At 41.7% G+C, this 12,602-nt stretch overlaps 1 protein-coding gene across 16 annotated transcripts in view; it reads left to right on the forward strand.

Moving 5' to 3' along the window:
- Window positions 1–11,414, forward strand: part of foxp1b (forkhead box P1b) — a 211,767-nt gene extending 200,353 nt beyond the window's left edge. For 9 of the 16 annotated variants that reach the window (XM_036983352.1, XM_036983347.1, XM_036983348.1 and 6 more), the window contains 6 exons: window positions 36–136; window positions 860–961; window positions 3,203–3,372; window positions 3,679–3,748; window positions 3,981–4,147; window positions 6,876–11,414. In XM_036983352.1, the coding sequence (XP_036839247.1) occupies window positions 36–136; window positions 860–961; window positions 3,203–3,372; window positions 3,679–3,748; window positions 3,981–4,147; window positions 6,876–7,014 (749 nt within the window). In that variant the 3' untranslated portion in view covers window positions 7,015–11,414. Of the gene's footprint in view, window positions 1–35; window positions 137–859; window positions 962–2,743; window positions 2,866–3,202; window positions 3,373–3,678; window positions 3,749–3,980; window positions 4,148–6,875 lie in introns of all 16 variants that reach the window. The other 7 variants (XM_036983359.1, XM_036983357.1, XM_036983358.1 and 4 more) reach the window with 4 other exon arrangements.
- Window positions 11,415–12,602: the final 1,188 nt, after the last annotated feature.

Consider the following 12,602-nt stretch of genomic DNA (forward strand, 5'->3'; position numbering starts at 1 on the left):
TACTAACTATGGCCTTTCTCTATGTTCGTCTGTATGCTGTGTTTGCTCCCTTTGTACAGATATTGTCCAGAACAAAGAGTTCTACATGAATGCTGAAGTCAGACCTCCCTTCACATATGCCTCACTTATACGCCAGGTAAGGATCCTCTGGTCAGATGCCTCCGCTCTGCACTTCTCTGAGCTGGTAACTTGCAATGTATTTAATCTGTCATTTAAAGGAATAGAGCCTTTAATCTGCTTCAGTGGCTTCTGTCGTTAGCAGAACACGCATTAGATAAATATTCAGCCAAGACACAGATTGCTTATTTTCGGCTTTTTTTTCTCTCCCTTCCTTGTTAAATTTCAAATACAATTTAGACGCGCAGCAGAAGATTAACCATCTGCAAATGAGTACAAGAATGCACTCGGGACTCCAAAAAACGGCCATAAATAACATTTGCTTTTGATTAAGCGTTACAGTGGATGTGATTATTATGAAATTAATTTCACACAACAGTAGGGATGAGCCTGTTTTAAGATGGCCAGTCATTTAGCTGGCCAGCCCGCAGTAATCTGTGATCTCAGGAATGTATCTAAGCCTGGCATAATTGCTGGCCTGTAATCTGCCTGAGAAATGTTTTCGCTTCCCTCCATTTACACTGACAAAAGAAATATATTCAAATTGTGAGATTTGAATGGGAACCAGACAGTGTTCCATAAACAAAGTGAGAGGGTACACATCATCACACGGACAGACGATGAACTGTCGTCTGTGTTCTTTCAGGAGAGCACACACAAACCTGCATGCCACTTGTGAATAATTGATTGTTTTTCCAGAGGGAACAAAATGTTAAATGTTGTTTCTGTCTCTTTTTTCCAGGCTATCCTTGAATCCCCGGAAAAGCAGCTAACACTAAATGAAATTTACAACTGGTTCACACGAATGTTTGCATATTTCAGGCGCAACGCCGCAACATGGAAGGTAAAATCACTCTTCACTTTGACTTCCTTAGACTAATATAAAGGGCAGGGACAGTTGTGTTGCTCTTGTGGAATTAAATGATAGTCAAATGTATCAAGTGTAAATGCAATGAATGAGTCTTTAACCAATTCATAACTTTGCCCGCTTGTTCTATCCGAATAGAGCCACCCTTAACACAAACTGTCTGTAACCTCGCAGAAAAAAAGTGTAAGGGAAATTGTGCATTCTTTTAAAAGAAAATCCCCACCTAATATTTGGAGATGTTTTTGGTAGTGGGTGGATGTGTTTAACTCCCTACTGTGCTGCCAGGGACTCCTGGCCGAGACACTCCCACAGAATTTAAACTGAGAACACCTTTTCCACTGGGCCACACACACACACACACACAGGCAAACAAACCCCAAGAGAAACAGAGACAGAAAAGGAGAGGGGTTAGAAAGAGAGGGCAGACTAAAACCAAAGGAGAAGCTGAGGAGTAAGAGAAAAGAGAGGGCAGACTAAAACCAAAGGAAAAGCTGAGGAGTAAGAGAAAAGAGAGGGCAGACTAAAACCAAAGGAGAAGCTGAGGAGTAAGAGAAAAGAGAGTGATGAAGCATTGAAGGCTACCCTCATAAGGCAGGGAGGGCCTGCAGTGTAGCGTATCCACAATGCAGCTGTGAATAAACCCCTGAGCCCCACACCAGCCCCCCTCTGCAGCTCACTGTCCTCTCTCTTTAACTGCCTGCCTTCGCAGGCCGCTGACAGCCCTACCATAGGGGCACATTGGAGTTATAAACACCAAATCCCACACTGTGAAACACTCCTGCATAGAGGCATGCACACACACTCACACACACACACACACACACACACACTCAATAAAGCACTCAGATGACAAAGGGCCATACGTATACAGAGTTCCAATCTCATGTGTCAGTGATTGGTTTATTTAAAAGGGCAATCTGCAGTTGTTTCATCCATTTTTGGAATTATAAATTAATTATATGTACCCATTGATTCTTAAATCATGTAACTTATAAATGCCTCATGAGTTTAGTTTAGCTGTGGTACCCCATCAGAACCCCAAATATAAGCTTATTTTACGGCTATTTTAAACAAAAATAAATGTCAACAAACACTGTATAGCCTCAAAACTATAATTTGGATGGCATGGATGGTCACCGTTTGCATCCATAGCTCTGTCTTTGGATTCTCCAGCCTCATCCCTCAGCTTTTTACCGAAACAACAGTGGCGGGGAAAGCATGTTGTTATTGTTTCAACTGCTGATTGCCACTTTAAGAAAAGTAACCCGCATACTCTGCAAATGGTCTTATGAAAAAGCTTATCATATAACCCACAAGCTGAAGCTTTTGGAAATGTGTCTTCTCCATTATTGTTCAATTGTAGGTAAGGTCATAACTGAAACTGACAAACCAAACAGACTGGTTTATTTGATCAAGGTCTTTGTTCAGTTTGGGTTTTGTTATCAGTAGGCTCTTCTCAAATGGCTCATCATAAATTCAAGCTCTATGAAAGATATTTTAAAAGGATGTTGATGAAATGAAACTGTATTGCCATAGTAACTGGAAAATATTTCCACAATGTTTTTGTCATTTGATACTTTTGGCAGTCTACTGCCAATAGATCACTGATACTTGAAAGAATGTACTGTATTTATGTCCAGGATCTATCATGTGTCTGTCTAAATGTTTCTTCTCTGAAATGAAGTGGTTCATTATTAGACATTTTCTTGTGTTGATAGAATGTTTCTCTCCCTTCTCTTTTTTTTACACCAACTGCAGAACGCAGTCCGGCATAATCTTAGTCTTCACAAGTGTTTTGTGCGAGTAGAAAACGTTAAAGGGGCTGTGTGGACAGTGGATGAACTAGAGTTCCAAAAGAGAAGGCCACAAAAGATCAGTGGGTAGGTCTGCCATCTCTGGCCGACTCTGGCGTTTGTCTGGTTGTGGATCTATGGGAAGAGGCTGCTCCATGTCATTGTCTGCGTGCCACGATGTCCCCCAAAGTCGCTGTTTGCTTTAGTGTGCAGCATCCCCCGTGCTTTCCGTCTTCTACTCCTGGTGGTGTAACCATAACCCACATTGGCTTGTGCTTATTTTCATGTTGATCATCTCCCTCTCCTCCCTTGTCCCTCTGTCTGTGACTGGTGTTGGTCTGTCTGTCCCTCTGTCTATCTGTCCCTGTGTTGTTGTGATCACTGCATCTGCATCTGGCTGCCCTGATGCTCGTCTCCTGCTCAGGGTGCCATTCGCACCAACCTTTCCCTGCATAAGTGCTTTGTGAGAGTAGAGGATGAGTTTGGGTCCTTTTGGACTGTTGATGATGAGGAGTTTAAACGCGGCCGCCACGTACAGCGAGGCCGCCCTCGGAAATACGCCGCTGATGAGAACTTTGATGAGCTGCTCGTACAGTAAGCACTTCCGCCTGGCCCACTCTGCTTCCTGACCCCCAGCTTCCCCCAACCCCCCCCCCCTCCCCTCACCTCCTGCATGCTCCGCCTCTGTGTTCCCATCATGCCTCTGTGTTCCCATCATGCCTCTGTGTTCAGCTCTTCCATCATACATCGTGCTTTTACACAACCTGCTTTCATCAACCTGTTTTGTCTTCCTTACCAATGAATTGAAATGATTCTGTGAACTTTTGGGGATTGATAAAATTGCATGGAATGTACTAAATGAATGATGAGCATTTTCTAAACTAAAGTTGTTTTCTGCAGAAGTCCAGCATTAGTGAAGAACATCCAGACCAGCTTGGGTTATGGGCCAGCTCTCTCAGCAGCCTTCCAGGTAAATGTGAATACTGACTCAGTCTCAAGCTCTCTGGGCGTTCACTACTTTACCTTTTAACCTTTTACTGTGAGGGAAAGAAAGGCAGGAAATAATAAACATAACACTGTGTCCACCTCCTATTCCTGGTCATTCTTCCTTGTTTTGGATGTGCGGGTGGTGGGTTGGCAGGCTGAAAAGTGCTGACAGTTTTCTTCCGTTTCACTGTTTTAACACTGTGCATGCTTTTCAGGCTTCAATGGCAGAAAACAACATACCTCTATACACTACTGCTTCCATTGGAAGTCCCACCCTCAACTCCCTGGCGAATGCCATCCGAGAGGAGATGAACGGAGCGATGGACCATGGAAACAGCAACGGCAGTGACAGCAGTCCAGGACGCTCTCCCTTGCCAGCTATGTGAGTGGCTCCTTACTTTTTTATCTGCAGTATTTGTTTAAGACTGGAGGAAAGGAAAGAGTTTCAGCTGGTCACCACCGATTCAAATAGATCCCAAATATAATGGATTTTGATAGAACCTTTAAAAATCCACTCAAATGCTTTAATGTTATGTCAATGTTATACTAAATGAACAGTGATAAACAGGATTATAAATAAAGAGAGGATGATATTGGCGCAGTTGAATGAAGGGTCAGGGCCAGGACTGTGGCTGCAGCCCTCCCTGAAAATGGAAACTCCACCTTCTGGAAGGTTTTAAAGCCAGGCAAGGCCAAAGACCGGAGCCCTCTGTTATTTCAACACAAAGTTTATAAACTCTTCTTTATTACGGTTCTAAAATGTGTCCTGCCATCTGCTGAGTCCAGCCATAATCACCTCTTCAATTTATAAAAAATATTTACAAAATGGCAGAAAGAAAAGTGACAAAGCTGCTGTCTCCTCCACACTGAAACATGAGCTCCAACACGTTCAGAACCCTCTGAGCCGTCGAAAGAAAAACAAGAAAAAAAGCATCATTATTCTAGAAGAAATAGTCCAAGGTTCCCATGTAGGAAAGCTGTGGTCGGCCTGGAAACCACAGTTCCCTATTCACTTGTTGTATAGGAGTGTCTGCTAAGTTGTTTGAAGCCTAAAATAATATGGGGCAGGCTGCATCGTTTCCAGATGTGGGGCACCGATGTGCAGCTCTGCTAGATTTAGGGATGGCCCCGTAAAACATCAGAGCTAGAGGGAAGTTGTGCCGGAAAACAAAAAGGTGCAGTATTGAGCTTGTGGCGAAATGGAGAAAAGTGCCATCCCTAATCACTGTGAACATAGCTTTGGGCATCGCTCTGGAACAGGAAAGGCAGAGACAGGATGGGTGTGCTGGCCCAAAGGCTGCCTGTGTCTCTCTCCCTCTCTTTATCTTGAGGCTGATTAAACCCATATTCTGAGCTTTTTCACAATTACTCCGTGTGGATAAGCTTTATACGAGTCGAAAATTTGTCAGAGCGTTCAACTTCAGTGCGTTTGCGCAGCGCCACATTTCCTCTATCTTCTATGAAGCAGCACGCCTTCAAACAAACGCTCCGGTTTACGGAGCTAGCACCCTCTATCGCTCTCAAGCCGGCTCCCTCTCTCCTCTCTGTTCTCCAAGAGATGCACCTCACACAATCTGCAGACTCGCAACATCCTCGTCCCACCCGAACCAAACCTGGCTCACAGCTCTTCACCTGGTGTACAGACATCAGGCTTGACTATGGAGTGGACCAGGCCTTACATGTGTTTACCAGCTGCCTATCTCACAGCCCTGCATGGTGTTCGTCAGAGTTAGGCTTTTAACACAGGGAGGAAAACAGGGGCCGTTCTATTTTACAGGAAGACTATAATCAGGTATCCAGCCTCAGCCAGCTAATTAAAAGCAGAGTGTGGAATCAGCATGCAGTTCAATAGCATAATAATAACAATTTCATGTTTGCCCTGCAGCTTGGGATTGAGACCTGAGGCGATGTGACTTGTGGAGTTACTTTGATCTGAAACCAGTAGAAAAGCTGACTTTACTTTTCTCCCTGTTTTGTCAGCTCGTTTGTGTTGAACTTGTTTTCAAGTCTGTGGGTAAATACATCTAATTTGTGTAACGTTTGTGGGTAAATAAATCTGGAACGTGCATGCCGCTGGCCGCTGGTCAAAACGAGCTCGGCATCTCGTACTGACACATAGTGACGGGGGGACATAAATGTATACAGTTACACATTGCCATATTATTTTTGGACGATAATATATCGTTATTTGACTCTGTGTATCGATTTCTAAAAAATAACAATTGAAATGGTTAGAAAAAGGGGAAAATATCCCGCAGCTGCTCATAATATGCTACCCCCTTTTTCCCTCCTCTCTGCGCCTGTGGAGCCTCCTTCCCGTGCGCTTTATTCCTGCAGTGTTTCTGTAATGAGAATTTGGCAGATCTCATCTCTTTAGCGCCTCCTTTGCCCAGGCAGTGGGCTGGGTTCATGTTTTGCCTTGTTTACAACTGACAGCGTTATTATTCTCGTAAGGGCTCTGTTTCTTATCACAGTGTTGTGTTGAGTGTGCCTTTCTGCTCTGCTCTCGCGCCTTCCTGCCAGCGCTTTTCTTCTCTTATTGACACTTGGGTGAAAATATGCATTAATTTTGGAGTTTAAAGCATGTATAGCGGTGTCTGGTCGCTGTGTTTGCTTGAAGTTGATTAATGATAGAAGCCGGCTCGGGGTCATCCTCTGGAGACCCGCCTCGCAGGTTGTGCATGTTAACGAGTAGGAAGGGGAACACACAGCACGCCACTGATCCACCGCCACCAGGAGGCTGACAAACCCCCCACTCGCTCCCTCCGCAGAGTCCATTCTTCTCTCTCCCCGTCGCACGTTGTTAATCTTCCTCATTTATCAATTCTAAGTGAATACCCAGTTGTCAGCTGCTATGAAAATAAAGCCTGCCGGTTTCCTGGGATTGGAATACCTCAAAGGAAGGTGAAATTATCATCAAGCCCAGCCCAGTGAGGCCCCTCTCAGAGATTCATTAGAGCCATTCATTTGTTTTTGTTTCTAATTTCTGAATCAATACATGTCTGTGATTCTGTTTTTGAGAGAGAATGGAAGGTTCAACAAGGGTTTAACCAGCTAAAAATGAACTAACTGGATCATCCCCTGTCTGTTTGTGTTCTGTTTCCACGCAGGCATCACATTAAAGAGGAACCGCTGGACCCGGAGGACCACGAAGGCCCCCTCTCCCTGGTGATGACGGCCAACCACAGTCCAGATTTCGGTCACCACAGAGATTACGATGACGACCAGGGCCACGATGACATGCTGTAAGGCCAGGCCCCCAGAGGCAGAACTAACCTTAGTCATCTGTGAGATGCCACGACGTCACAGATAACACAGATACAAGACTGCAGTCTCAGCCCTCTGATGACAGCTATCAAATGTTTCCAATTGACTTTTAGTGCCATTAAATACATAGTGAAAAACACAAGAACGAGAATACGTCTCACTTGGGAGTATTTTTGATTTATATCTACTTTTTGGTTTAAGTGAACGAAAAAAAAAAAGACATTTCTACTCAACATGCGTTGGATGGACATGTTTGGTACTGGGGACTTCTTGGTTAGTGTGGTGATTTCAAATCCAGGATGGACTTGGACCTGCACTGTGCAGCCAGTATGGACTGCATGCAGCCCACTCAACCACACTGAGCACGGACTGCTGAGGGGTTCTCTGTCTTTTTCTCTCTCTCTCACACACACACACACACACATATGCCCATAAACTTAAGAGATATTGACTGACATTTAATTTACATTGTGTGTGTGTGTGTGTGTGTGTATGTTTTGTTCATTGTCACTGCCTTCAAAACTTAATTGGTTTGCTTCCATCTAGGGTGGGAGGGATGTTTTTTGGTGTGTTTTGAGGGTGAGGGGTTTCAAATCTAAATGTCTTTTTCATTGTACATTGGCTCTTTATCGCTTTTGATTTCTTTAACTGATCAGACCTCATGCCCGTGCTGTGGAGATTCTGTATGGTCAGCACTTGATGAATGCTTATATGATTTCCTTTCATGTTGTCTCCATGTTGTTGTTTTTTTACATGAAGCAGAATGTCAAAATACCAAGTAGTATTTTTCTGTCATTTATTCCACATGCTTCAGAATGCCACCTCCCTGACATGTAGCCCCCCCCCCCCATCCCCCATCCCCCCAAGCTCATGAAGTCCATCTGCAATGCACTACTCGTAATGAAGGCTCTCTCCACGCATCAATGAAGTTTAATTTAAGATGGGAATGAATGACAGAGAAATCATGCAGGTTATGATTTATCCTCATGAAATGATGTTTGAGAACAGCCCTTCACGGCAGTGCATGTTAGCTGCATCCACATTTCTGATCATTCGCAAGCTCCCAGTTTTAGAAAGAAAATGAAATGCCAGGTGTGCAGGACAAAGATGATATTTTAGACCAGATAGTTGTGATTCCTGAAGACAACTGTCATCGTAGATCAAACGTGTCTAGTTTTCCACACTGTCATTTCACTCATGGAGGGATTGTTTGGCCAGGCTTGACGATATCAAAGTGCATTCCCTATAGTTGTCATGTTTTTTACCATATGCATGACCAGTTGGCTCTCTCAGTTCTGAGTGATTATTAATAATTACACACATCAGATTAAATATTAATGTCCTTAATTTAGGGATAATCCCAAAACAGGCAATAAGACCTGATCATTGCTTCATTCCAGTATTTGTCAAGCATGTTACGGCCCCAGACCCTTCCACAAGCGAACTGATGATCTGGTACAGTCGGTAGTCAACATCAGCAGAACCCAATGACCAAGTCAGAGTAGTGGTGTAGGTCCTGTGATAGAGTGAATGGGATTGATGCAGGGACTGTGGCGCTGTGAGGCTGAACACAAATGGGCTTGATCCTAGGTTTGGTATATTGATATGAAACTGAATATGCTCGGTCAAAGACTGACTTTTTAAAGACTGCAACCACTTTGCATTTTTATTTATTATTATTAGTTCAGTTTTTAGTTTTACTTTTGTATTTAGTTGTTGATGTGTCGGATATCTTGTTCTGTGACTACCAAAGATAAACTACAAAGTAAAAACGATGTTCTCTGTTTCATGCAATAGCAGATAAGGCCAAATATCCTCCATTCTCTCCCATTGGATGTGACAGGATCTATTGATGGAGTATAGTCTCAGCTTTGTCAAGCCAATGGCTCATTGATTAGAGAGGGTGCTCCTCAAGCAGTCGGACTGTCATCACCTTTAAAGCCAAAGGGTTGTCATGACGAGTACAGTAGCTGCAGGACTTTGCAGTGACCAAAACCTCAAGGGAGATGCGGAGTCAGACAAACATTATGACCAAATTAGGGGAGCATGGTCTTTGGACCAATGAGAGGGAAAGGGATCACTCTGTCCATCTATCAGCAGCAGATTACTGTGCAACATAAGGGGGTGGATAAAAGGAGATGATGATAATAACGATGCTGATTTACCAGTAGACAGGAGAGCTTTGCAGAGAACAATGTGAAAAAGGATTCTTTACTTCAACTGGACCACACAATGATTAAATATTTTGTTTGTTTTTTATTCTTTATGAATTTGTACCCTTTCCAACGATTGTATGCCACTCTTTAGTGAGTCCTGCTATCTTGACGGGATTCTACTGTTCTCTGTTAACATTGGCACGGCTTTATGATTGTGTTTAGTTTCTGTCAACGTATTACTTTTTATATTAAAAAACACTCCTGTCAACTAATAAGCTGGGTACAAGGTACTTTATGGCAGTTATTTGAACATTTCATCATGCGTTTCCTATTGCTAATGAAAATGGGCAATCTGTGGTTTTCAGAAAATGTATTTAATATCCAATAGCAGGCAGCTGTGGGATGGGTCAGTAACAGCCGGACTGGGATCGTGAGAACAACTCGATCTCGTCCAAAGCCAGTCTTTTGCTGATTTGCTTGGTATTCTAAAGGGGGGAAAGCTGGTAGATTAGAGCATTCTCAGCATGTGTAGCTTGACATTACTAAAGATAACAGCATGAGAAAAATTGTTAGTACACAGACCTCAGTTCAAACCTATAGGGAATGATTAAATTAAGAGAGAAAAAAATGTGTTTCACTCAGTTGCATTTAGTTGTATGTCTTGCATGTGTAGTCTAAAACTGTAGTGAGTGAAAAAATATTTTTTTAAAGGCAAAAAAAAAAAAATGATAAGAATACAACGTTTGAGCTTGTTTATCTTGAGGGTCTCGCATCCTTTTTGCAAAATCAATCCAAACCTCAGGCCTTTTTTCATGATGAAATCACCTAACTTTATTTGATCCCCTTTTTTCACAGTCTATTGTCAGTCGCTTGGACGTGGGCTTTACAACAGTAGGTTGTTAGTATTGCGCCTTGTGTCTTTTTCTTGTCGTTTTCTTTGCTTGTTTCTTTCAAAGATCAAAAAATTACATGTGTGTTATTCTTTTTGCTTTCTCACAACTGCTTTGTGTTAGCTATAAAAAAAAGCTTTGAAAAATTGCTGTATGTATTGGAATAGCAAACTGTACTGCAAATGTATTTTACTTAGTAATCCTTGCTTTAAAACATCATACATGCAGACATCTGTGCGAGATGGGCGGGGCAGGGTGGGGGATTATCCCAGATTTTGGATTTTAAACTGTAAAATAGAAAACAGACTTTTTCTCTGTTATCATTGACCTAAGGATTTTGTACAGATTTTGTTCTTCCTTGTGTTAAGCTGTTTTTGATACTTCCTTTTGATGGTCCAACCACTGCCTTCTGTGGCTATATGTTAAACATTACTGCTCGGCAAAAGGGCAGACAGGTATATTTCCTCTACAAGACTGAGGTATCTTGCATGACTAATTCCAGGGTCACAGAGATGAGAAATGATAGTTAAGTGGTCAGTAATAGTATAAGGGTGTATCAATCTAATGATATTTTATATGAAACGAATAGGAAAAATAAGAAAAATATGCAGTGCCAAGATGTAGAGTATTTGTTAAATGCTTTGTTTTTATTCCAGAGGAATCGATTAATTCATACGTACATCATCAGTGATGTCATCATCATCAGCCCATCATCATTAGGTGAAATAAATACATTTTTTTTGTTATATTTTTATCTCAACTGTTATTTTTTAATAATAAGTAAAGCCAAGCACATCAGGTAGCAGTCTTAAGTGGAGCACAAAGGCTAAAGGTTAAACGTTTGATGTGAGTCGGACTGTACTCGTTCTTGATATACTCGATGTTGAATTTTGAACAAGAAATATCAACCCAAGTCGGGTAACCTTTTGACCTTGCTGTGCTCTGTGTAGGCGGCATCAGATTCCCCCTCAAGACACTTGTGGCCATGCTAATTTGCCACGGTTCCATCAATCATGATCCACCCCACTGTCGTTCACCACTGTGTTGTACCATCATCCTCTCAACCCGTGCTTCTGGCGGAGGGAGGGAGGGAAGAGGGTACAGCAGAGCAGCTGTCACGGTGCTTTAATGTTTCAGCAGTTAGGTTAGTTTTCTGTTGAAGCTGTAGTCTGTAGTTTTCTGTTTTATTAACTAAATATTCTGCTCATCACCTCCATCATCAGTCTGTAATCTCCTCATCATTCCTGGTCTGTCTGATGCAGAGTATTCTGTTGTACAGTCAGTCTCGATAACTGACGTAAGCATTCTAAAAATGCAATAAAATGCTGGTTGTTCACGTTTGTTTCCTGAAGTCATTTCTTACTTGGTTGAAATGGTAGGGATCTGCATACAAAAAGTACTGAAATCATAGTTGCCTTGTCCCATGTGTACCAACGCAGGATGCAGCAAACGAAAAAGGCCACTTGATCATTTATTTCTTCATGTTATTTTGCCTGGGTACTTTATACTACAAAAATCTCCTCAAAGCGATTGCACCTACAGTTTACAATAATATTAGAATTGTTTAGATTTTTTGTTGTTGTATAGGTTAGATTGTCACAGATACAGGCCTGTTTGTCACCTTCTGCAGGACTTCTGAGTCTGTGATAAGGACCACCATATCAGCCTCAACATTAAATTATCTTGTAATTAAAAATAGACAGTTAAACTGTTCTAACATCAATTTAGGTAACAGCATTTGATAAGCTATAAATTGTAACTGCATTAAAATTCCAGAAATATTAGCGATATGGATTTCTTGACGGGAATTAACGCTGATGACCAAGACTTGCTTTTTTATGACGGAAGCACAGGTCATGTTGGCCACAAAACAGGAGACAGAGATCAAGTCTAAGCACTTTTAATCTTGTGAAACAAGCAATTACAAATAGCTGCATTGATTCGTTAAAAAGCTTTAGGTGACATAAATTGTTTCTCGCTTAGCTTATTGCTCCTATACATAAATGTCACAAGTATATTATTAATTAAAGCCATTGAAAGATGAGATTTAATAGAAACAATATAAAATCATGACCAATCTTTTTGCGGGCAATATATTATCTAGCATTTGGGTTCCTGAATTTCCATGTTGTATCTCCAGTAATAAACAGTACAGTTGGCTGGAGAATGATTGGATCTCTTGATAAATAATCAAAATACTGAGCTATATTGTATGCTCAAAATGGAAAAATTATATTTTATACTAATACAATTGCTCAGAGAAATAGATTTTGTTTAACAATCTCAAAAAGATAGGTGTCAAAATGATTGGATCCCCTGTTTTCAATACTTCAGCACCATCCCTTTGTGAGGATTACGACACTGAGACTTTTTCAAAAATGTTTTTTTGAGATTGGAGAACTCATTGGGAGGGATCTTAGGTCATTCCTCCATACATAATCTTTCCAGATCTGATATCCTTTGTCTGCGCTTATGGAATGACCTCTTCAATTCAAACCACAGGTTTTCAATGGGGTTCAAGTCT

This window comes from Oncorhynchus mykiss, chromosome 7 (genome assembly GCF_013265735.2).
Source record: "Oncorhynchus mykiss isolate Arlee chromosome 7, USDA_OmykA_1.1, whole genome shotgun sequence".
NCBI classification, from domain to species: Eukaryota; Metazoa; Chordata; class Actinopteri; order Salmoniformes; family Salmonidae; genus Oncorhynchus; species Oncorhynchus mykiss.